Source organism: Alosa sapidissima, chromosome 3 (assembly GCF_018492685.1).
Source record: "Alosa sapidissima isolate fAloSap1 chromosome 3, fAloSap1.pri, whole genome shotgun sequence".
Lineage (NCBI taxonomy): Eukaryota > Metazoa > Chordata > Actinopteri > Clupeiformes > Clupeidae > Alosa > Alosa sapidissima.
In genome coordinates, this window is record NC_055959.1 from 37,954,706 (window position 1) to 37,980,779 (window position 26,074).

Sequence of the window (26,074 nt, forward strand, 5' to 3'; positions counted from 1 at the left end):
TTGCGTAGGGATGTGTACACAAGGATGTGTAACCTTGTGTAACTTTGTGTAACTTGGGAATTACAACAGAAAGGAACACGTTTCAGCTAATCAAAATCAATGACTGAAAGTGTCAGTTTCAGAGCTATTATTACCACACTGATAGATTGATTTTGCTTTTTATTTGCAGCCTACGTTATGCACTGTGGAACGCTCTGCGGATGGACAGCTGTGGAATCCGCAAAGGTCAAGAAGGCTTTTGTTACGAGGGCTGGAGGTTCCAAAACATCCATGAAGCTGGGGTAATTTTCTCTTATTTTAAATTATTTCCAATTGTGGTGAGCATTATTGGTGGGCTTTTTATAAAGGGTAGGCCTCTATTGCACTAAAATTATTCAACCTTTATACAGTTAACATCAAACTGTGTAGCTACGAAAGCTACAAAATCACATTGTCATAGAAATGATAGAGGCGAAATTTCCACTAGGTTTTATGAAGATATTTTACAGATGGGCTGAACATACATCAAAAGTAAAAAAAATGACATGGCCAAAATGATTAACTCACCAACAATATTTGTTGTATGGTGTATACCAGGGATCACCAAATGGTGGACCGCGATCCGAGTCCGGACCGTGACGTGATCCTATCCGGACCCAGACCATAATAGCCTAATTTAGATTTTCACGTAAGATTTCAAAGCTGCGCTAAATGTTTCGTTGGTTAGGATAACAGCATTTACTTCAGGAGCTTCAGGAACCATCATTTCGCTTGCTGCTACTCAGCCAGTGAAATCTGTGAATTCTGATAAAGTCGAGACAGTGAGTAAAGTAGCCTACTATGGGGAAGAGACTGATAGCCTGAAACGAGCGAGGAGAGGAGACGGGACGAGAAACAATCAGATGGATATCTAAGTTAACGATAAGTAAGTTATTTTCAAATCAGCGATTGCTCAAAGAGGAGGAAGCTAGACAGCGAGAACAGAGCTTTATATAACGATACGGGGGCAATACCACGCAAAACTGTCACGTCCGTAACGCCAACTAGGCTAAATATGGATGTGACAGTTTTGCACAGAATTGCCCTCGACCTCTTCTATTCTGAGACAGGCGATTTTTAAAAGCGCCAATTTGAAGCACCTCTACTAGACAAAGCATATTGAGCAAGCATAGGGTAGGCTAGGCCCATTCAACAGTGAACTGAGACCACAGAATATTTTACGATTTAAGAAGGCAATATGATTGATCCACCACAATCTAGTTAAGCCGACATGCATTCACTGCCCAACAACGTGATGTTCCTGGGTTTCCAGTATTTCGGGTCAACATAAAAAAAAACTAAAAAAATTAAATTAAACTTGCTGATTAATGGGTTCAAGGAACCAGCCTTGTCTCAGCTCAAATTTTATTTTAAGCTCACGTTAAGATCTTTAAAATAGCCAAGGCTACTCAGTTTTTCTCCCCAATCACTCTTATCTTGCCTTATTTCTCCTCATTTCGAATGTTGCCTTTTAGGCTACTTATTTTATTTCACATTAAACATTAGGCCTAGGCCTACAATCTTCTTGAATTTCCCCTTGGGGATCAATAAAGTATCTATCTATCTATCTATCTATCTATCTATCTACAACTAGGCTCCATCCATCCATCCTAATATTATATATACACAGTGGCGATTCTAGACATTTTTAACAAGGGTGGCACTAGTGAGGCACTGATTCAAGGGTGGCATGAGGCAAAACATCCAGATAAACAGAAACAGGCTCAAGATGTGAAATTAGCACAAATACATTAGGGAAACCAGATGCAAACACCATACTCATAAATTGAAGGACAAAAAAACACAAATACCTTACTCTCACATAAAATGTCTTTGTACTTGAATAAAATTTAATACAAACATATTAAAGTTAATTATCTAAGTTGTCTGTCACTGGGCTATGCTGTTCTAAAAGAAATTCCATCATGGGGACATTAAAATATAATCAATTTTATTATATTACTGTAAATGAAGATATACAAAATATACTCATCCAAGACATTTCCCCCACTCTATGGCCATCTATTTTTGTAGCTGTTACAATAATTTGACCTGCTTTTTTGTCTATTTGTTTATTTTCTCAAGAAACTTGAGGTTGGTATGAAGGAGTGTATTGTGTATGTGAGCAATTTCATCTTCCTGAATCTCAATATTATGATCACAACAAGTCTGGGCAAATTATTAATTACATTTTCACGTGGGGTAACTTGTTGCAGGGCAACCATAACCGGTTCCATGTCTTCCGATTAGATGATTAATCATCAGTTTCTTGAGAAACTTGAGGTTGGTATGAAGGAGTGTATTGTGGATGTGTGCAAACATTGTGCACGTTGCACATGGTGCAACTTCTTGCAGGGCCACCACATAACCGGTTCCATGTGTTTGAATTGGATGACTAAAGTTCTCAAGAAACTTATCTACCTGAATCTCAATATTCTGATCACAACAACTCTGGGCAAATTACAAGTCAGCACCAGTGCTGCATTCATTGTTTTGCACTTTTATAATCACATCACCAAAAGTAGGTTATTGGTTTTACCAAAATAATTTGGCACTATTTTTAAACTACAAACCTATAAAGTATTTTGATACAAAATATGATGCCATTTTTTTCCAACTAAATAAAATAAAAATGACCACATACTATTTTGTATTTTACATACATGTATCAGACATACTGCCTATCCCTGGCTGTTGGCTGCAGCAACTCAAGCTAGGTAGTACTGATTGTTTTGTGTTTGTTTTGTGTTTATGTTAGTTTTGATCCAATTTGACAGCTTTGCTATGTTGCCCATCCAAAATTTCTACCAGCCCACCCAAATATAGTAGCCTAGCCTAGGTTAGAACCAGCCCTGCCCTGCATGGAGACATATTTTACGATAATAATGGAGAAAATGTTAGCAAAACTTTAGGTTTTTGTTAGCGGAATCTCCCGACCCTCATTCATCTATTTGCGCAACAGCCCACATTCTGCCTTCAATCCAGTGAGACAAGTGAAATAAATGTTTTTTTTTTTTAAAGCTGTCATCGTCATAGGCACGATATTTAGGCTACCTCTGTTAAGCCTACACAAAGTTGCGTATTTAGGAGTATTTCCTGATCGGGGAAACCTTTCGTTCCACAGTTCAATTGTGCCGCAGGCCAATAAAGGCAAGTGTGTTTGCCACTTACATTTCTGACGTCTGACACTTCACACTGCTGCCAGTGCATCAAGAAAGGTCCCGCCTTACACCATGTTAATGGCCAATCGTAGACTAGGATTTGGGGTGGCACCACATTTTCTTTTTCCTATGAACAGCACACAGTGATTTCCAACAAGAGCTATGGATCAATTCGTCCTTTAAGTGATTTGTAAATAAGGAGTGCTTTAGGGTCAATCCGGTAAATCAAAGACAATGACTCAATATTACATCTAAATTAGCCCAAAACATTTAGCTCTGATCACTCAAGAGACACTGACAATTGTCAAGAACAAAAACAAAATACAGAAAATACAGTATACACCAGGGGTATTCAATTAATCTTCAGCGAGGTCGTTACAGAAAATTTCCTCAAGCAAAGGTCCGGAGCATCATAATGTTTAGGCTATGTATATGTATGTATGTATAATATATATACAGGGGCAGAGCCAGAGGGGTGGCTCCGGGTGGCACAGGCCACCCTTGAGATTCGATTGGCCACCCCAGGTGCCACCCCTCTGGCTCTGCCCCTGTATATATATTATACATACATACAGAATATGATCAGAATATTGAGATTCAGGTAGATAAGTTTCTTGAGAACTTTAGTCATCCAATTCAAACACATGGAACCGGTTATGTGGTGGCCCTGCAAGAAGTTGCACCATGTGCAACGTGCACAATGTTTGCACACATCCACAATACACTCCTTCATACCAACCTCAAGTTTCTCAAGAAACTGATGATTAATCATCTAATCGGAAGACATGGAACCTGTTATGGTTGCCCTGCAACAAGTTACCCCACGTGAAAATGTAATTAATAATTTGCCCAGACTTGTTGTGATCATAATATTGAGATTCAGGAAGATGAAATTGCTCACATACACAATACACTCCTTCATACCAACCTCAAGTTTCTTGAGAAAATAAACAAATAGACAAAAAAGCAGGTCAAATTATTGTAACAGCTACAAAAATAGATGGCCATAGAGTGGGGGAAATGTCTTGGATGAGTATATTTTGTATATCTTCATTTACAGTAATATAATAAAATTGATTATATTTTAATGTCCCCATGATGGAATTTCTTTTAGAACAGCATAGCCCAGTGACAGACAACTTAGATAATTAACTTTAATATGTTTGTATTAAATTTTATTCAAGTACAAAGACATTTTATGTGAGAGTAAGGTATTTGTGTTTTTTTGTCCTTCAATTTATGAGTATGGTGTTTGCATCTGGTTTCCCTAATGTATTTGTGCTAATTTCACATCTTGAGCCTGTTTCTGTTTATCTGGATGTTTTGCCTCATGCCACCCTTGAATCAGTGCCTCACTAGTGCCACCCTTGTTAAAAATGTCTAGAATCGCCACTGTGTATATATAATATTAGGATGGATGGATGGAGCCTAGTTGTAGATAGATAGATAGATAGATAGATAGATAGATACTTTATTGATCCCCAAGGGGAAATTCAAGAAGATTGTAGGCCTAGGCCTAATGTTTAATGTGAAATAAAATAAGTAGCCTAAAAGGCAACATTCGAAATGAGGAGAAATAAGGCAAGATAAGAGTGATTGGGGAGAAAAACTGAGTAGCCTTGGCTATTTTAAAGATCTTAACGTGAGCTTAAAATAAAATTTGAGCTGAGACAAGGCTGGTTCCTTGAACCCATTAATCAGCAAGTTTAATTTAATTTTTTTAGTTTTTTTTTATGTTGACCCGAAATACTGGAAACCCAGGAACATCACGTTGTTGGGCAGTGAATGCATGTCGGCTTAACTAGATTGTGGTGGATCAATCATATTGCCTTCTTAAATCGTAAAATATTCTGTGGTCTCAGTTCACTGTTGAATGGGCCTAGCCTACCCTATGCTTGCTCAATATGCTTTGTCTAGTAGAGGTGCTTCAAATTGGCGCTTTTAAAAATCGCCTGTCTCAGAATAGAAGAGGTCGAGGGCAATTCTGTGCAAAACTGTCACATCCATATTTAGCCTAGTTGGCGTTACGGACGTGACAGTTTTGCGTGGTATTGCCCCCGTATCGTTATATAAAGCTCTGTTCTCGCTGTCTAGCTTCCTCCTCTTTGAGCAATCGCTGATTTGAAAATAACTTACTTATCGTTAACTTAGATATCCATCTGATTGTTTCTCGTCCCGTCTCCTCTCCTCGCTCGTTTCAGGCTATCAGTCTCTTCCCCATAGTAGGCTACTTTACTCACTGTCTCGACTTTATCAGAATTCACAGATTTCACTGGCTGAGTAGCAGCAAGCGAAATGATGGTTCCTGAAGCTCCTGAAGTAAATGCTGTTATCCTAACCAACGAAACATTTAGCGCAGCTTTGAAATCTTACGTGAAAATCTAAATTAGGCTATTATGGTCTGGGTCCGGATAGGATCACGTCACGGTCCGGACTCGGATCGCGGTCCACCATTTGGTGATCCCTGGTATACACCATACAACAAATATTGTTGGTGAGTTAATCATTTTGGCCATGTCATTTTTTTTACTTTTGATGTATGTTCAGCCCATCTGTAAAATATCTTCATAAAACCTAGTGGAAATTTCGCCTCTATCATTTCTATGACAATGTGATTTTGTAGCTTTCGTAGCTACACAGTTTGATGTTAACTGTATAAAGGTTGAATAATTTTAGTGCAATAGAGGCCTACCCTTTATAAAAAGCCCACCAATAATGCTCACCACAATTGGAAATAATTTAAAATAAGAGAAAATTACCCCAGCTTCATGGATGTTTTGGAACCTCCAGCCCTCGTAACAAAAGCCTTCTTGACCTTTGCGGATTCCACAGCTGTCCATCCGCAGAGCGTTCCACAGTGCATAACGTAGGCTGCAAATAAAAAGCAAAATCAATCTATCAGTGTGGTAATAATAGCTCTGAAACTGACACTTTCAGTCATTGATTTTGATTAGCTGAAACGTGTTCCTTTCTGTTGTAATTCCCAAGTTACACAAAGTTACACAAGGTTACACATCCTTGTGTACACATCCCTACGCAAAGAATGGTAAAAAATGAAGTTGTTACAAGCTGTGGCCGATGTTCCACTTACCATTGTGTGACAGTCTACATGAACTATTTATTGGTGTAGGGGTGTCTTTATAAAACCATCAACTGTGCATAAGTTAAGACAACCAGAGGAATACAATAAATCATCTGTTGGAAATTGATCTTAATGCCTCAATTAAAAAATTAGGAAAAAATCCAACCTTTAAACACACCAATATTCTTTGTGAATGAACCAGGTATCGTAAATTAATAAATGTTATTCCTTAAAATACAGGGGGCATAAGTAAGGAACCCCCTATGTTAAAATCCCATAGAGGCAGGCAGATTTTTATTTTTAAAGGCCAGTTATTGAATGGACTCAGGATACTATGCATCCTGATAATGTTCCCTTGGCCTTTGTCATTAAAAGATAGATAGATAACCCCACATCACATACCCTTCACCATACCTAGATATATCATGGTTTTATATTAGGCTAATAGCTGGTTTGATTTGCATGCTACAGATTCTATTAATTGCAAAAGAAATGTTGACTGGTAAGTTATTCATGACTGCAGATGCTGACTTGCCTATTTCACGATCCCTCGACCGCAGCAACGCTACTTCCTAGTTTACCTGGGTTACAAGAATGCCCTTTCACTCCTGTTACAATATGCTGTAATTTATAGCAGGTTAAACAAAAGTGAGAACATATTGTGGGGAAAAATATACTTACCATTTTGGTACGCTGTTTGTTCAGCAATTTGATCTGATGGTCTAGCGTAGTCTTCCAGAGCTGCCGGCCTCTTTTCAGTGGAATTGAGCTGGAACCAGTTTAAACCAGTGGCAATAACGTTAGCTTCGTCATCTTGACTGACATCCCAAAGACATTTTAAAATTCTGTGCATTTTGGCTACAGCATAGCTTAACACCATTCAAAACATACAGACTAAAGCTGTATAAGGCAAAGTAAGCTAGCAACGTTAAATTGTCTAACGTTAGCTTTATATACAAGCGGCACAGCCAGTGATGTAACTTACAAGTAGCTAACATTAACTAGCTAGCTAACTTTCTGTGCTGCTTCGTCAGGTTGTTCAATGATATATTGAGTCTAAAAATATGCAAGAACGTTAGCAAATTACCAAAATGTTAATGTACCTTCTCTGAGTTTTCGTGGTGGCAAGTTCCGCACAATCCTTCATACCCACACACCGTTTCAATTGGTTTCACTGGGCGCCAAATCTAGACTGCATTTTCTGGTAGGAGTCTTCTGCACGCGAGTTTGTCACGTCCGACCATCATAGACCTCTGGAGTCTAACTTGATTTCTCTAACTTGCTAACAAGTCGCAAGTTAGCTCTGGGGTAGCAAAAATCAAATTGTGCCGCCTTCACGTACCATTGATTATAATATCTACTCGAAGGTTGAAGACAAAAGTGCGTTCAGGAAAACGTCTGCCTCTCCGATTTCGTCGTCTCCCTGGCCTGCGCGAGAATTTAACAGGTGATCTCCTTGTATGGGCATAGATGGTAGCTTTTTTGTAGGCGAACTTCAGAGGTCTGTCAGAGCATCGTCATGTGTGGTGGTCACATCACATGGTTAGGCCTACTGTTTGCAAATGTGAACTTGAAAATATGTGCAATTAAAACAAATAAGCCAATGAAAATCATTTGAGAATTGTTGTACAACAGCTAGCGCTCTTACAGATCAGACTAATTTATAAAACAAATAGTTCTGGATGAGCATTACATTAGTTCACTTAGAGAGCTCTCTGATGGATAAGCCTGAGTAAAATATGAGATATATAAACTGAGCAAGTCTGAGTATTGTATAAGCCTTTGCTGAGATCTCTTTTGTAAATCAAAAAAGGACTAAACTGAGATGACTAGAATGAGAACGGTTCAAGCTTGTGAAGAGATCTCTTTTACAGAACTGATGGAGCCTAATCTGAGATTTACCAAAATGATCTGAAATGAGAATTGCATGAGTTTACAGAGAGAGCTCTCTGGTGGATCAGCCTGAGTAAAATATGAGATGTATAAATTAGACAACACTGAGCATTTAAAAAATTGATGAGATCTCATTTGTATATTAAAGGGAGTATAAATTAGACAACACTGAGCATTATTTAAAAAATTGACGAGATCTCATTTGTATATTAAAGGGAGTCTACACTGAGATAACTTAACTCTTTTGCTCCAGAGACAAACCTGAGAAGCGGGAGACAAAAGCAATAATCTCATTTTTATATCACTGTGATCTCATTATTGTCTAGGAGAAACAACTGAGAAAGAGAGGAGCTCTCATTTTAACATTTTCTTTCCTCTGGGCTAGCAGCACACTTTATATCTATCCCCATTTACCACTAAACATATACAACTCTTACAAAGTTTATCTGATCCCCCATTATCCACAAAACACACATGTGGGTTTGGCGGCCAATATGGACGCCCAGGGGTATGACATCAGTCACATGACTGTCACATGACACTACATCCAATATGGATGTCAAGGGGGGCGTGGCATTGTTTGACAACAGACACATGACTTTACATCCAATATGGCTGCCCAGGGGTTTGACACCAGTCACATGACTGTCACATGACTCACAAAACAATAACAATAACAAACAACACGTGGCGACAACCACGTGGCTAATTTGCATAAAAAGGAGGCGTGGTTATGACGTGATTTATGACGTTTCAGGGGGCGGGGCTTATTTTGACAGATAGTTCATGATAATAACTACTCTTATTTTACCACTACACCCCTGGTGCTGGGGTAAGGAAGTCGCACACATGCATGCATGCAATACACACACTCCTAAGATGATTGGGATGCGCAGAGAGCCTGCATGTGTGTGTGTGTTGGGGGGGTGGGGTAGTATAATAATAGAACAGCATGAGAGACCTGAGTGCTGTGGGCACACACGTCGGCCGCCGCCTCAGACTGGACAACACTCTGATGTACAACAACTTGCACTGATATAGTGCTTTATCAAGGCACCCAAAGCACTTTAGAGTGAAGGGGCGACCTCACTAACCACCACCAATGCTTAGCCCACGACTGACCCACCGCAGGGTCCACTTTTAAATGTCCAATAGTAAACCAGAGACATACATACATACTGGAATAATGAGAAGCAGAGAAAATAAATGGATGCCATCTATCTATCTATCTATCTATCTATCTATCTGTCTGTCTATCTATCTGTCTGTCTAACTGTCTGTATGTCTGTCTGTCGGTCAGCCAAACAGACAAGCTGAGCACCATACGAAATTTCACTACATACTTTACGTTAGTATTGCTATGTATGTGACAAATAAACCTTGTATCCTTGTGTATGTGCATTTTAGAATAAAGAAAGACATGGTTTAGGAGGTAGAAAATGACTTCAAGGTATATTTAATCAAATAAAATAATCATGATTTTATTCAAGGTACATGTATATTTAACAAACTCTGGACAGGGCACAGGTTGGCACAGCACAGAAACAGTCTGTCCCAAAGACACTGCTGGAAACCTGATTGATGTTGACACACTAGATCCATGTAGTTGGTCTACTGAATGTGCAGCAGCTCTGCTGAGTTCTACAGTTATGTTCTACAGTTCTGTTTTACAGTTCTGTCCCCTTTGTCCTTCTCTTCAAATGAAAATCAGTCAGTTACAAAATGCTTGTGTAACCTACTCATTGTCATCTTGTGCAATTATTACAAACTGTAGCACACGTTCCAGTGATGTCCAGCTAATAGGAGCTAGAGCACTCTTAAACGGCACTACTCTGAACAGAGAGAGAGAAGGCCACAGTGTGCAGAGATGTGATACAAAATCAGCACCTGGCGTGAACTGCTGTCTGTGCAGTGTTCCTGATACTGTCTGTGTTACCTGTGTAACGGTCCACTCCAGTGTAAGGCCTTTATAAGGACAGGGCTGGACAAGAGAGATCTAAGGGCTGCACTGGCTAACTCTGTGGCTTGGCCAATCCCTAGGCTACACTGATGAGATGCAGAATTGTCTCACACAAGGGTTTTGCAATTGATAGCCCCTACCTAAACATCTAGGATTTTGCAGTTAATAAATTCAAGTCTTCTTAAATTTGAACACAATTACATGTTTTCTCAGTCTTTTTGGTACATTTCTAAGGCCAGAATTAAACTTCTAAAAATATGTTTGTTCAACGTCCACATCATCTAGTCGTATGCACATTATAACAGCAATTTCTCATTCAGTGTCACAATTTGCGTATTATATACGTGCGTAAGCTGAACTGTCCCTGCTGAAAAAAACAGCTAGAAACCAGCTTATGCTGGTAGCTGGTTTTAGCTGGTCTTTGCTGGTTTTCATCCAGCTCTTGCTGGTCTTTGCTGGTGTAGCTGGTTGGGCCACCAGCTGCATATGCTGGCGTGACCATCTGAGGAAGCTGGTCATGCTGGTGTGACCAGCCTGTCTTGTGGGATACAGCTGGTGCAAGATGGTCATGCTGGTGACCAGCCTGTCAAGCTGGTCATGCTGGTTTGCTAGAATGACCAACATAAGCTGGCATGGCCAGTTAAACCAGCACTATAGACCAGCTTGAGGTGGTACGACAAGCAAAACCAGCTGAATTACCATCATAAGCTGGGAAAACCAGCTGAAGGTATGTTTTCGCAAGAGTTTTGCTGGTCTAGCAGGTCAACCATCATAGGGTGATCAAACAAGCTGGTTAACAAGCTGGTCAACCAGCAAACCACCTTTAGCTGGTCAGGCTGTTTTTTTTCAGCAGGGGTGCTTCACTGCACGGTTCAGCTCTGCAGCTGCCCAGGAGCAAAACCCACAAACTTGCAGCACCTCAGACTGAGAGATCGATGCGCTAGCACAGAGGCTAAAGGCCCTGGGCTGATAGCTGATGATCACACCTGCAGTGGCATCAGTACAGAAGATCACTTGGTCACCCTTGGTTAGAATTGTCCCCTTTAGCCTAACTACAGATGCTCAGGTAATCAACAAACTATTTGTTGACAATGAGAACTGCAAGTTATGGGTAAGATTAAGGTTAAGGTTAGGGGCTGGGTATTGTTTGGGTGATGTGTTCAGTAACTATTTTTCATACTGAAATTGAATCTCAACCGATGAGCTGTAAAGTCCTTGGATGCGGACTATCCAAGTTATGTGTTACTGATCACTTTAAGGCACACGGTGGGTCCACACACCTCTCCCACCCCACAGCTGTGTCTGCATGGCATTACTCTCAGCCAGAGCACAGGCTGGACAACATCTGGAAACATCCGGAAACATCTGGGTGGTAGAGGGCAATTAGCTGGGCAGTCTACTCAGGACATGTGATCCTCTCTGTGACAGCTCTGTAATGTGCGGCTCCAGTAGATCCGGTGTGATAACGTATGTGATAACGTACGACTCCAGTAGATCCGGTGTGATAACGTACGACTCCAGTAGATCCGGTGTGATAACGTATGTGATAACGTATGTGATAACGTACGACTCCAGTAGATCCGGTGTGATAACGTACGACTCCAGTAGATCCGGTGTGATAACGTATGTGATAACGTACGACTCCAGTAGATCCGGTGTGATAACGTACGACTCCAGTAGATCCGGTGTGATAACGTATGTGATAACGTACGACTCCAGTAGATCCGGTGTGATAACGTACGACTCCAGTAGATCCGGTGTGATAACGTATGTGATAACGTACGACTCCAGTAGATCTGGTGTGATAAAGTATGTGATAACGTATGTGATAACGTACGACTCCAGTAGATCTGCAGTTGCATCCTCACAGATGTACCTGGTGTAACATGGCTGGTTTTTGTTGCTGGCCGCAAGTGCTTCAGTTGTGTATTCCAAGTTCTTCAGGTTCTCTAGAGTTAGTAAAAGGCCCATACTCTGGTCTGTTTAGAGGTTCTGGTGGTGTGGCCATGGTTCTGCGCCGGCCTCCTAACTTAGCAGATGGAAGAGCCATCCGTAGAACTGGGTCGGACAGTTTCTGCACTAATACCAACAACTGTTTTTGTGAAGTCTTCTACTGTATCTTCTAGATAGCTGAATGGTCCATGTATTGTTGCTTAGTGCCTGTGTGTGTGTGTGTGTGTGTGTGTGTGTGTGTGTTTGTGCGTGCGTGCCTGCCTGTGTGTGTGTGTGTGTGTGTGTGTGTGTCTATGTGTGTCTGTGCCTATGTGTGTGTGTGCGTGTGCCTATGTGTGTGTGTGTGCGTGTCTGTGTGCCTGTGCCTATGTGTTTGTGTTTGTGTGTGTGTGTGTGTGTGTGTTACTAGCGTGCAGCACTCCGTTGCTGCTGCACCCACTCCTGCACCAGCTGGTGTGCGATGGCGTAGCTGGGGGGCACCCAGAGGGTGGGGGTCTCCCCCTCAGGGTTACGGGGCGGCTTCTTCAGACGCAGCGCCTCCTCGATCTCCTGCAGAGAGAACCAGCGTGCGTCCTCCAGCTCCTCATGGTTTAAACTCACCTGCACAACAAGCAGGCCCGGCCATCAGTGGGTTTCACACACACACACACACACACACACACACACTAGAGCTGTCCCAAACGATTATTTTATTAACTATTAATCTCACGACTATTTTTTCGATTTATCGACTAATCTAACGATATTTTTTTTTCTGATTAATCTAATGGTTAATTTGTCCATTAGCAATTATTTTTCCATTCCCAAAAGTTTCTCATTAACATTTCATTCATTTTTTTGCATGAACCTTTTTATGTGTCATGCGTGAGGTGATGAGGGCTAGTTATTTTAGGGTGCAGCATCAGCATGTTGTATCAGATAGAATAGCCTGACATGAGATATGTGCGATTCCAGGGTTGTATGTTAAAGGTGCTCTAAGCGGTGCCACACGTTTTTTAGGCTAAAACATTTTATGTCACTTACTGCAAAGATCACCTAACCAACCTCTAGCTGTCTGTGTCCTGAATAAAACGCGATCTCTGTGGACAGCACAGGCTCCAAAAACAACAACGAAAACAACCTGGGCAAACCTAGCCCATAAAAACATAACAAACTGTTCCAGTAAATCACAGACGAGATGCGCGTTCAGGAGAGTTGTATGTTAACTCTTTTGCACATAGTACTGGTGCTACAAAGGTGAATAGATTTGTAGCACCAGCCACAAAATCTGTAGCATTGTTATAAAACCTTTAAAATCTCTAAAAACAATCACAAGTAGGGCAATTCATCACAGTTCATCAATTGCAACTGGACTTCTAAAAGGTCATGCACACTGTGGCAGGAGACTGACCTGTGTGTTGCCAGGGGTAACGGTTGCGTGGCAGGCCACCATGAAGGAGCTCTGGGGAAAAGGCCAGTGCTGAGTGCCCGACACTCGCCACGAGTCCAGCTCCAAGCCCACCTCCTCTGCCACCTCTCTCCGCAACGTCTCCTCTATGGTCTCACCTGCAACACACACACACACACACACACACACAGCATTATACACACACACACACAGCTCCAAGCCCACCTCCTCTGCCACCTCTCTCCGCAACGTCTCCTCTATGGTCTCACCTGCAACACACACACACACACACAGCATTACACACACACACAGCATTACACACACACACACCAGCTCCAAGCCCACCTCCTCAGCCACCTCTCTGAGCAATGTCTCCTCTATGGTCTTGCCTACAACACACACACACACACATACACACTCACCCATGTCACAGAATCCTGCCAGGGCGCTGTACATGCCTCTGGGGAAGGTGGCCTGCCTCCCCAGTAGACACTGGGTGCCATCGGATATTAGAGTAATCACCACTGGCGCCATCTACAGGGCAAACAGGTACATGCATTTACTCACAAATAAACTAACCTCTCTGAGATATCCCACAGTACCAGAAAACACTGCTAGCCAGTCGATTTATGAGGCAGCAGTGTTGCATTTCTTTTCTGTGGCAAAACTTTGGGAAGCCTTGGTTTGTATTACTCTGCCATTGCTATACATCTGACTGTATTGATTTGTCATTGTGCATTGGTTACTCTGAAGGAAGCTCTTGAAGAGCAGATAGAACAGTAAGATTCCCTCCGGCCCCCGATGCCTGGCTGGGTAAGGCCCGTCCCTTTGGGTAGTAGGTTTGCCCACTGCCCCGGTGCCTGGCTGGGTAAGGCCCGTCCCTTTGGGTAGTAGGTTTGCCCACTGCCCCGGTGCCTGGCTGGGTAAGGCCCGTCCCTTTGGGTAGTAGATTTGCCCACTGCTGTGGCACCTGGCTGGATAAGGCCCGTACCTTTGGGTAGTAGGTTTGCCCACTGCTGTGGCACACGCGCTGGCTGCCCGACTGGTTCCTGAAGGTGGGGTGCCCACTAGCACTGCAGAAGCCATGGGTCTGGTGCCAACGCAGCAGTGCCTGGCCCTGAGGTCACACACAGGTCAACAGCAAATGGGGTCAGTCTTTAGACGTGATAGCTAGTTCACATACCAACGTGTTTCAGTTATCCACCTCAAATTAAAGGTAAAACAATCCTTCCTTCCCTAACATACATGTCCACATTTCATCACTGCCTCTATAATGATTTGTGGTGTTTATAATACACATACTCTGCTTTAGTTCTAGATGTGATGTTTATGGTATTCTGTATTTCTAGATGTGGTGTTTACGGTACTCTACTGTAGTTCTATAATATAGATGTGGTGTTTATAGTACTCTACTGTAGTTCTAGAATATAGATGTGGTGTTTCCGGTACTCTACTGTAGTTCTAAAATATAGATGTGGTTTTTACGGTACTCTACTGTAGTTCTAGAATATAGATGTGGTGTTTACGGTACGCTACTGTAGCTCTAGAATCCAGATGTGGTGTTTCGTACCCGGGCCACCAGCGGGGCCTCTGGGCCTCGGAGGAGGAAGAAGGCCTTCCTTAGGTCAATGAACGCTCCTCCACACAACCTCTCCACCTCAGACTTATCCAGGACCCCTGCACAGGACAGGGAGGACGGGGGTGTGTGTGTGTGTTTGAGTGTATGTGACATGCAGTATAAGAGCAGGGTGTGTATAAATGTGTATGTGTGTGTGTGTGTGAAAGAGAGAGACAGAGAGAGAAAAGGATGTGATGTCCATGAAGAGGGTGACACACAGAAGAACTTGACAGAAGATAGAACACTGACATCAGTCAGGGCTTTAAAGGAAAATTCCGGTATTTAGCACTTTGAGTGTCTTTTCTGGTTTGTTTTGGATGAACTAGAGTGGTGGACACCGACATTTTGACGATTGGTCCTGTCTCGACTTTTCTGACTCGTTTTGAATCGCCTTTGACTACTCAGAGTGGCTGCCAACAGGCATACTCAAACAACCCTTAACGTTCGTTTTCAAAACTGTGCAACTCACCGAGTGGTTAGTGGTGTTCGTCATACTGAAAATCATACATTGCGCCGATATATTTGATTTTAATAATCAACGAACACCACTAACCACTCGGTGAGTTGCACAGTTTTGAAAACGAACGTTAAGGGTTGTTTAAGAACATGCCTGCAGGACCAATCGTTAAAATTTCGGTGTCCACCACTCTAGTTCATCCAAAACAAACCAGAAAAGGGACTCAAAGTGCTAAATACCGGAATTTTCCTTTAACTGCTGTGTGTGTGTGTGTGTGTGTGTGTGTGTGTGTGTGTGTGTGTGTGTGTGTGCATGCGCGTGTGTGGTGAGAATGTGTGAGTCGATTTATAAGGGGACTCTTACCAACATCAAGAGAAAACTGGGCCTCATGCTGTTCAGTGCAGGTAATAAGAACTGCTTCATTCACAAGCGCCCGGCTCTTCCCAAGTTTGTCAAGTACTCCTTCAAAATCTGAAAAAAAAAAAAACCCAACACACTGTTTATTCCATCCACAGCTTTGTATAATGTGGTGACCTGCATCAGGTTAATGGCATAGACAGAACCCTAGTACACACATTTAAACATGACATGTTGGCATATTCAAACTGGGTAACTGTCTGGTTACACTTTACTTGTCAGTATTGACATAAGAGTGACATGACATTGTCATGAACATGTCATAAACAAGTCATAAACGTTTATGACATAACGCTTCTGTTATAAACGTTTATGACGTAACACTTTTGTTATTAAGTGAAATTTGGTTTTTGTCATAACAAGTTAGGGTTAGAATAAGGGTTAGGTTTAGTGTTAGGGTTAGAGGTTAGAGTTAGGATTAGGGTTAGGATTCATGTGTCATAACAGTGTTATGTCACTCATGTCGATACTCTCAAGTAAATTGTTACCCAATATTTTCTCTCTTTACGTTAAATTATATACAACCAAAAAATGACAATGAGCCACACACATACTTCTAGGCCCATATACTCTGTCTGTGTAGAGGTTCTGGTGGTGTGTCCATGGTTCTGAGCCTGTGCCAGCCTCCTAATTTCACACTCATACTTCTAGGGCCAAACTGATATTCCATGAGACTTTGATCTGCTGATTTTGATATCACGCTTGCAACCTCATGCATGTGTTGTGTACACGCCAGAAAAGAGGGAGTGAATGTGTTTCAGAATCAGTGGTGAAAGTGAGTGTAGGAATGAGTATGAATGTGTCTTTGAGCTACTGTGCTGGACAGAGAGTGTGAGAGTGAGCAAGTGAGTGAGTTAGCGAGTGAGTGAATGAGTGAGTGAGTTAGTGAGTGAGTGAGTGAATGAGTGAGTGAGTGAGTTAGCAAGTGAGGGAATGAGTTAGTGAATGAGTGAGTGAGTTGGTGAGTGAGTGAGTGAGTGAGCGAGTGAGTGAGTAAGTACGTGTGAGTGAGTGAGTGAGTGTGTGAGTGAGTGAGTGAGTAGGTGAGTGAGTGAGTGTTCCTTTAAGCACTGGTGTTAAACAGACAGGCCAGCACTGTTATGTACCGCTGGTGTTGATGGCGGGCAGCTGGAAGAGTCCGGGGGTGGAGGCGGTGGCGGGAGCCTTCTGCAACAGAGGGGCCAGCCGGTGGTAGAGCAGCAGATGGCCAGAGCGAAGAGCCTCCAGGCACGCCCCGTCATCCTCCTTCAGCTTCATCAGGTGCCTTACCAGAGCAGGACACAGCAGACCGTCAGCACAGGGCCTCACTGGTGGTGTGACTGAAAGTGTGTGTATTTGTGTGTGTGTGTGTGTGTGTGTGTAAAATATATGTGTAGGAAGTGTCTGACTTATTGGGATGCCTAAGTCATTATCGTTAACCTGGTGACTATGTTAAAATGCCTGTGTGCATCATCTCTATCAACTGACTCCATATGCAGTGCCACAGTGCTATGCAGGTTCATATGCAGTGCCACAGTGCTATGCAGGTTCTTTCAGGGGGTTCGCACCACTGACCTCATTCTTGTTACATAACTGGAGCTGGACCTGGTCAACACCAGCTCCGGCCTGAAGAGAGTTCGCAATGACTTAAACATTTCCAGAGGTTAGCTACAAGAGAAAAACAGTGCCAGGGTTGATATCTGTGCAACAATTGTTGTCTAAGTGGTGGTGGTAGTGCTAAGGTGAAAGCCATGTTTTATCAAGTTTAACATAAGGAGCATAATATACAAGAGACACAGTCAACTAATCACACAGTCTGATGAATAAGTATGAATAAATCTGGGAGTTTGAATGCAATTGCACAACTCACATGAGAGTACCATGACATGCTATTCATTAGCCTGAGTTAAAATTGTTTTTCAATTTTGCACGAAAGCCAAGCCATAGTATGCCATGTTATGAAAGGTTATTCACCTTTTTTAAAAGCCCAAATGGTCGTCTTCTCATATTTATGCCCAGCACAGCAAATGAATGACCGAAGGAAGGAAGGACGGCTACAGAACACACTGTTCTACGTTACAGACTTCGTCACGTTACGTTTAAAAATGGACGTCGTTTCGTAACTGTGACTTTGCTCCTGCCCTGTAGTAGGAATCAGTCGAGTAACTTTTCATTAACAACTTCTTTCTTTTGACAACTGTCCTCGGCATTGTACATGCTACTGCCTGGGTCGGGTCACACAGCATAAAACACAGCACAACAGTTTACGTCATCAACTAAAGCCCGTCTGCTCCCGGTGTCCCGGTGTTCAGAACAGAGCCGTTTTAGAAAGGAGAACAGCGGCCTCTATTGGATATGATGGACGAAAATACAAGGAGCCTATTGACAAAATCGATTTGATTTATTTGATTAAACAAGCAATTATTTTCTGAAAAAGTAAAATTGGCCTTAAACTGAAGGTGCAGTAAATTGCATAATTCAAAGACAGTGCGAGAGTTTATCAAGTGCTATTATATTGGTCTTCTTTTTTAAAACATCAACAACAATAGCAACAAGAAAAACAGTTATATTGGATTAGGCACCATTCAGTGCATCACCGCCACTAATATCCTTAATTATTTATTTAATCTTGAATGAGTTTCTGTTGCGCAAAGTCTATGACTTGGAAGTCCAAGTATTAGAACAGCAAGCGATATGCCCCTATGGATATGCCAGGTCAGGAAAAATCATAGGCTACCCACAAGGTGGCGACACAGGCATCTTGCTATAATGAGGCGGAGAGAAGCCCAACAAGCAGTGACCTTCTTTCTGTTGCAGAAACGGCGTCGAGGTGGACCATACAGCAAGGATTAAAAGTCACTTATCCACCCGTGACTTGCATACGGGAACGCGGAAACGCAGTGTCAGTGAAATGTGAGTCGATCTGCTCAAAATCTTTGTGAAAGGACTCATGATTGTAATGCATCCCCTGATTAACAACTAACTATACAGACTAACGAACGATACTGGAGGAAGTCTAGAATTTTCCTCAGTCACTGGGTGTTTTGATTTCCTCCTACTGTTAATGTCAAACTATTACGGTTAAACGTCTGCTGTAGGCTGTTTCACAGCCAGGTGGCTGGAAGATTCTTTGGTCATTTTGGTGTCTGTCTTTAGGTCCGCTCGGGGTCATCATCTTTATTAGTGAGAGGTGAGTGAGTGGCCAAGACGTAGTATAGGCTATATACTTTATCTTCCAGCTTTCTCGACAAAACTTTCTCGTCATGCGAAGCTTGCTTGAGTCAGCACGAGCCTATTCCAAAATGCGTAAGGTCAGGAGTAGGCTACCCCAGGCAGGCAGGCTACCTCGTCGTTTTCATTTTGTGTGTCGTGGCATTTTAAACTAGGGATATCACGGTCACAGGCTAGACGAGGCTATCTGTCTCACCTGCTGTCTTTCTCAGTAGACGCTTTGGCAAAATTGCTTTGCTTCGACTGGCGCATGAAATTATGCAGGTTGTCAGGATTGGTTTTTCTACTCGCTAGATAATTGTTTTCCTGTCCGAACGTGCTGCAGCGCTCCTTCCACCCTTTGGCTAACTCATTAGTTAGTGAAACGCAGTGATAGGCTACTGTTGCAACTGTATAGTCTGGAATGTTGCCACTACTTATGGTGTTCAGTGACCTTACGTGACTGCTACAATGTAACAGGCTACACACAGTCCTTTCTCTTGTATAGTTTGAAACAATTCTGTAGGTTGATTGATTGAGAAAAGTAAAGACAATCAATGAGTAGCATTATGGGGAGGGGCGTGGACGTGGCAGAAACATCTTCTGCAGCATCCATTGGTCTGTCTATCCTAGGCTATATCATCATAGGCAGCCTATAGCATCATGACGAAAGCTGTGAAGTTAGTCTCGTGTAAACGTTGAAGGTATTGCTTAGCTACAACTAAAGTTTACACGAGCTCTTAGAAAAGTATGAATGGCAAGATCCGTGCTGGTCAGACGAAAAGAGACGACCGTAGCCTACAGCTGCGACTCTGCTTTTATTGGCTGCTGTAAAAGTTTTCTGATCAAACGGACCAAAAGAGAGAGCACCGAGCCGTAACTCGAACACGTCTTGAAACATCAAAGAAACTAGAGCATGGTGTTATTTTGGAGTCACGGGAGTATTTAGAGGTTTGTTGTAAAAACATGAACATTGATCAGGGATTAGACTAGGCTTTCTCTCTCCATATTTGTAATGTCCATTTGAAATTAAATGGGTTCCTCAAATACAGTTAATTGAGGATTGAGGTGAATTTACTTCACAACTCAGATTGCTGCAGATGGGTCTACTGGCACACTGACATGTGTGTTCCTATATGCATGAGGCATGTAGGCTTCTCTCTCACACTCACTCAATCACTCACTCTCTCTCTCTCTCTCTCTCTCACACACACACACACACATATACACACACACACAGACAGTCTCACTATCTCTACATTAGCAGGTTACACAGAAAAACACAGCAGGAACTGGAGGCTACTGTTATAATCAGTTATCAGTGATGATGAAGTAAGGGCTGTGCCTGGACCACACCACACCTATGTGTACGGGAGTTTTGATACATTTTCGGGCATAGTGCTGTCTCCCGCTCCCTTCCTTATAGAGGTCAGCCCACAGCATGCCTGCTCTCTAGCACCCCCTCTCTTACTTTGACTTCTCTACGTTTGGATAGATAGATAGATAGATAGATAGATAGATAGATAGATACTTTATTGATCCCCAAGGGAAAATTCAAGGTCTCAGTAGCATACAGAAATCACACACAACATGCACTTACAGCAGAAAGGGTAAATATAAGTATAAACATATAACAAAACTCCACTGTACAATAGAGACAGTAGAAGATAAGAAAAACTAAATACTAAATATACTATATAAATTAAATAAAAAAAATCCTACAGTGTGCTTGAGGATGATCAAGCATGAGACGCTTGCAGTGACAGGGCCGGGACTGGCCTGTAATTCTGTGTATCATGGTGAAGGTGCAAAAAGTAGTCCAACAGTAGTCCTGTAGTTATGTGTGCATGGGAAGGTACTCAAGAGAGTGAGTGTCATGGCGAAGGTGCAAAAAGTAGTCCAACAGTGCAAGAGTGCAAGAGTGCGGTGTGCTGGGGAATTCTTAGGAACCCAATGTGCTTTTATTCAGGCTCATGAAGTAGACTGTAGGGCTATTTTAAAATGCATCAGTGGCACAGCTTCTTAATTAAAACGCTTTTAGGTAGTCATAAAGTGGTTGTTATAAAGTAGCCCACTAGACCACAGGTGTGGCCTACTGGTTAGCGCTTCGGACTTGTTACCGGAGGGTTGCCGGTTCGAACCCCGACCAGTAGGCACGGCTGAAGTGCCCTTGAGCAAGGCACCTAACCCCTCACTGCTCCCCGAGCGCCGCTGTAGCAGGCAGCTCACTGCGCTGGGATTAGTGTGTGCTTCACCTCACTGTGTGTTCATGTGTGCTGAATGTGTTTCACTAATTCACGGATTGGGATAAATACAGAGACCAAATTTCCCTCACAGGATCAAAAGAGTATATATACTTATACTTACTTGTTACCCAGCTCATTGAACATCATGTGAGTGTATGTCTATTAGGGATCGACCGATATGGTTTTTTCAGGGCCGATACCGATATCAATTATTACCAAAACAGGAGGCCGATAACCGATATGTAAAACCGATATGTCAGTTGTCAAAAAGGGGGGTAGATAGTAAAGGCTATATGCTGCAAAAAAATAATTCAAAATCATTTAATTATGCAAACTTTTCTTTCTTCTTTTGATACACAATTGTCTATCAACTTGCATCACTTTGCAAGTGTAAATCCTGTGTATCATGTTAATCCAAGAGCTGAGTGATAGCAATTATTTTCATAGAGTAGGCCTGCACAATGGGCTATGTGCTTGTTAAGGGACCTGTCACAAAGAGGATGCTTTGCCATCGTGTGTGTGAGTGAACGAGAGAGGAAGAGGTGCATGCGTGATGGCAAGTGTTACGGTTGAATAGTTTAACAAAACAGTTTTAAAATAGTTCTTAGGCTATTTAAGCATGCAATTTGTGTCCATGTGTAGGCTATAAGCTACACTTTTGAGCCTAAAAGGCACGTTAATAGCCAGCCTTAGCTTGGCCCCCAAAAGGTTGAGCCGTGTGTCTTAGCGTTTTGGTTTAGCCTTAGCTTAGCCCCCAAAAGGTTGAGCCTTAGCTTAGTGTGTCTTGGCATTTTGGTTTAGCCTTAGCTTAGTGTGTCTTAGCGTTTTGGTTTAACCTTAGCTTAGCCCCCAAAAGGTTGAGCCTTAGCTTAGTGTGTCTTAGCGTTTTGGTTTAGCCTTAGCTTAGCCCCCAAAAGGTTGAGAACCTCTGCTGTAGTGAATGCTTGAAGCTCTAATCATTAGATTCAACTTTATTGTCATTGTGCAGAGTACAAAGTACAAAGACAACGAAATGCAGTTTGCGTCTAACCAGAAGTGCAAAAAAGTGGAAAAGTGCAATGTGATATACAAAGTATAGACAGGTAGTGCATAGACAGGACAAGACATATAGTGCAGTGTTGACAGTAGTATACAGTTTGTTTACAGAAGGTGGTTTAGAGGAATATAAATTAAATATAAATATATGCAGTGTATTAGCATACATAATCATGGGAATGACAATGGCAATCCAAGTCGCCGCAGAGGGCTCGGTGACCAGAGGCACACTGCATAGATAAAAGCATTCTGTGTGGACCAGCTTTGTGGCCTCCCACCATTCCTAGCTCCTGTCATTTCCATGAGCTCTCAGAAAAGCCTCTACCTCAGGGTTGGAGTCGGATGGAGATGCCTGTCTGTTATGTCTGGGGTGGTGGTAGCGTAGTGGTTAAGGAGCTGGGCTAGCATGCAGTAGTGCTAGCGTAGTGGTTAAGGAGCTGGGCTAGCATGCAGTAGTGCTAGTGTAGTGGTTAAGGAGCTGGGCTAGCATGCAGTAGTGCTAGCGTAGTGGTTAAGGAGCTGGGCTAGCATGCAGTAGCCAGACATGTTGTGGGTTCAATTCCTTGCTTCCACTGTTGTGCCCTTGAGCAAGGCGCTTAACCTTGAGTTGCCCTGGGAACAATGTTACAATGCCCTTGTAATATAGTTGACATATGTAAGTTGTTTTGGAAAAAGTGTCTGCTGAATGAATAAATGTTATTAGAGCATATATCAGTGTGGTAGCATTAGCATAGCAATACCATTCTCTACTCATTCACCTAGAGCTGAACCCATTATTAGCTTAGTGGAAAAGCACTATATAAATGCAATTCAAATGCAGTCCATTTACTGGGTACAAGTCGAGTCGATCATCCAATGACCTTGGACAAAATGGACCGACATTGTGTATGAGATCCGTGTGGACTAGTGTGCCCTTGAAGCAGCACTGACCTCCACTCACAGCACACTGGTCATTCATTCCCCCAGCACATCTAGTGGTAGCATAAGGGCTAAACAGCTGGGCTAGCATGCAGTCGAAAGTACACAACAACACACTGGTCATTCATTCACCCAGTACCCAGCACACTGGTCATGCATTCACCCTGTACACAACACACTGGTCATTCATTCCCCCAGCACATCTAGTGGTAGCGTAAGGGCTAAACAGCTGGGCTAGCATGCAGTCGAAACACACTGGTCATGCATTCACCTAGTACACAACACAGTGGTCATGGATTCACAACACACCGGTTATGCATTCACAACACACTGGTCATGCATTCACCCACTCACAACACTCTGGTCATGCATTCACCTAGTACACAACACAGTGGCCACGGTCATCAGTGCAGAGCTGACGTTAGAACCACTACTCCTTTAAACTGTTAAATTTTTAATGATCATGTTAATTGTTATTATTGTGCAAACTTCTCTAGCTTCGTCCAACATTTATAACATTGCAACATTTAGAGGTGTAGCTGGTGCATACCTGTGTTTGTTTGCTTTTATCCTTTCTTTCCTCGTTAATCTTGGCCTCCTTGGGCAACTAATCGGTAGAACCATGTTTTCATCCACATATTTCAGCAGTGACTTGGAGCACCCGGAGCTTAGCTCTGAGGGAGGAGGGCATTGCATTGCGGTCTGCTGGTTTAATTATTCCAGACAGTCGCCATGCCACCAGGGGATTGTTGGCATGGAGGGGTTGGCACAGATGGAAGTCACAGAGTGTCAACTCGCTGCCCATTCATAGGGCCAGTGTTGGCGCAGCGGGCACAAAGAGAGCCTGTGGGCACTCTCTAATTACTACAGGCCCCTCCATTCTCAGAGCCGACGAAGGCCATCTAGATTTACTGACGAAGCCCATTTCGATTTTCAATAATATTCCACTGAGATTTACACAATAATATTCCACTGTGATGGGACACAATGATATTCCACTGAGATTTACACAAAAATATTCCACTGAGATTTACACAATACTATTCCACTGAGATTTACACAAAAATATTCCACTGAGATTTACACAAAAATATTCCACTGAGATTTAAACAATAATATTCCACTGTGATGTACACAATAATATACTGTGATGGTACACAAAAATAGTCCATTGTGAGTCTCGAACTATCTCGAGTCATAACAGAGATAAGTGAAGAGCGGAAAATGAATGTCTTGAAATGTTTTGTATTGCTGTTCCCAAGTCTGATTTTGGCTTTATAACTTTTCATCCTGTAGAATTTTGTAATTGAACTGATTGACGTGACTACACACATTATGCCGAAGAGCATCCTAGGCACTGGGGCATGTGACGTTGGTTAGTTAGTTATAGCTATCACGAATATCATTATTTATCGGCTGTAACAGAAAATGAGGATCTTGATGGTCTTGATCTTGAGAGGAGCACGAATAATAGACATGGCATGTTAATCCAAGGCGTTGCTGTGTTGGCATGAGTTGAATGTTTGGAAGTTGTACTTACAATGCCAAATCATCTTGCAGTTAGGGAGAAAGATTTAATTTAGCCTACCTCATTATATAATATAATAATTTAATTTAGCCTACTTCATTATAAAATATAATAATTTCATTTAGTCTACTTAATTATAAAATATAACCATTTAATTTAGCCTACTTCATTATAAAATATAACCATTTAATTTAGCCTACTTCATTATAAAATATAACCATTTCATTTAGCCTACTTAATTATAAAATATAACCATTTCTTGTTGTTGTCCCTCTTGACTGGATGTGAAAAATAGGAGGTTGTATGCCAACTAATCAGCAGGACAGCTTCAGATGTAAGCTATCCATTACCTGCCTAATGACACGTGTGTGTGTGTGTGTGTGATGTAGATAGAGTTGTGTTTCTAGATGGAGGTGTGTGTGTAGTTGTGTTGTAGATGAGTTGTGTTTCTAGATGGAGTTGAGGGTGCGTGTGCGTGTGTGTTGTTTTGTAGATGGAGTTGTGTTTCTAGATCGAGTTGAGAGCGGTGTCTGTATTTCTCATCATGATGTGTTTCTCATGGTGTGTGTGTGTGTGTGTGTGTGTATCCCATGATTTTGTGTTTCTCATGGTGTGTGGTTCTAGATGGAGTTGAGGGTGGTGTGTGTGTGTGTGTGTGTGTTTCTCATGATGTTGTGTTTCTCATGGTGTGTGTTTCTAGATGGAGCTGAGGGTGGTGTGTGTGCTGCTCTGGACCAGTTGTATCTTCCGCTGCAGTGTCGCTCACAACGACTTCTTCACCTCCATTGGTCAGTGCCCCCCCCCCCCCTCTCACCCCTTTTCCGCCCGCAGGGACCGGACTCTCCCTCCCCCACAATCCAGGACACATGTGTTTGGAACCTGGAACGTTAGCTCGAAGCACCACCACCCATCCTCTTATTGAATTAGCCTTGAATTGCTTAACCCACTATTAGCCTAATATTTCAAAAGTAAAAGCCGACTTGTCAAGTAGAGAACCAGAATGGAGGAAGAGGGAACCAAAAGAGCTGGAACCAACTGGAGGCAACTGGAACCAAAAGATGGCTGTTCTTGTTACAACAGTCTCCTTGTGGGACAGCCTTGATTGCTGGCTGTTCCTTGAGTACTGTGGTTCCTCTCCAAACTGGTGGAATGGCCGGCTGGTTTATAAGATGACTAAACTAGTCCACTAACCTGTTCTCTGCTAGTCAGTAG

At 42.4% G+C, this 26,074-nt stretch overlaps 2 protein-coding genes across 6 annotated transcripts in view; one reads left to right on the plus strand and one right to left on the minus strand.

The window, feature by feature from the left end:
• Positions 1–12,349: 12,349 nt before the first annotated feature.
• Positions 12,350–18,210, minus strand: nudt13 (nudix (nucleoside diphosphate linked moiety X)-type motif 13). Of its 3 annotated transcripts, none has more exons than XM_042085421.1 (9): positions 17,900–18,210; positions 17,501–17,593; positions 17,053–17,210; positions 15,893–16,000; positions 15,025–15,131; positions 14,446–14,571; positions 13,877–13,988; positions 13,458–13,612; positions 12,350–12,667 (listed from the first exon to the last, which is right to left on the minus strand). In XM_042085421.1, the coding sequence occupies exons 2-9, from the start codon at positions 17,578–17,580 to the stop codon at positions 12,473–12,475; spliced, it is 1,041 nt and encodes a 346-aa protein (XP_041941355.1). In that variant the 5' UTR covers positions 17,581–17,593; positions 17,900–18,210; the 3' UTR covers positions 12,350–12,472. The 3 variants fall into 3 exon arrangements, with proteins under 3 accessions (XP_041941355.1, XP_041941354.1, XP_041941356.1); XM_042085420.1 differs by having other exon boundaries at positions 13,458–13,723; XM_042085422.1 differs by lacking the exons at positions 17,053–17,210; positions 17,501–17,593; positions 17,900–18,210 and adding an exon at positions 16,105–16,156 and having other exon boundaries at positions 13,458–13,723.
• Positions 18,211–18,698: 488 nt separating this feature from the next.
• p4ha1a (prolyl 4-hydroxylase, alpha polypeptide I a) overlaps positions 18,699–26,074 on the plus strand; it is a 26,388-nt gene continuing 19,012 nt past the window's right edge. For all 3 annotated transcript variants that reach the window (XR_006030675.1, XM_042085418.1, XM_042085419.1), the window contains exons 1-2: positions 18,699–18,838; positions 25,563–25,650. Coding sequence is in view for 2 of the 3 variants with exons in the window: in XM_042085418.1 (XP_041941352.1) it covers positions 25,563–25,650 (88 nt within the window). In the remaining variant the exon portion in view is untranslated. The remainder of the gene's footprint in view (positions 18,839–25,562; positions 25,651–26,074) is intronic.

What these genes read in the sequence shown, in the direction of transcription:
- nudt13 (XM_042085420.1), bottom strand. Translation starts at nt 17,580, where the DNA reads ATGTTTAAGTCATTGCGAACTCTCTTCAGGCCGGAGCTGGTGTTGACC. An exon ending in AGGCCCCGCTGGTGGCCCGG is followed by an intron (nt 14,572 to 15,024) that starts GTACGAAACACC and finishes GTGTGACCTCAG; the next exon opens with GGCCAGGCACTGCTGCGTTG. An exon ending in GGCAAACCTACTACCCAAAG is followed by an intron (nt 13,989 to 14,445) that starts GTACGGGCCTTA and finishes TTTGCCCTGTAG; the next exon opens with ATGGCGCCAGTGGTGATTAC.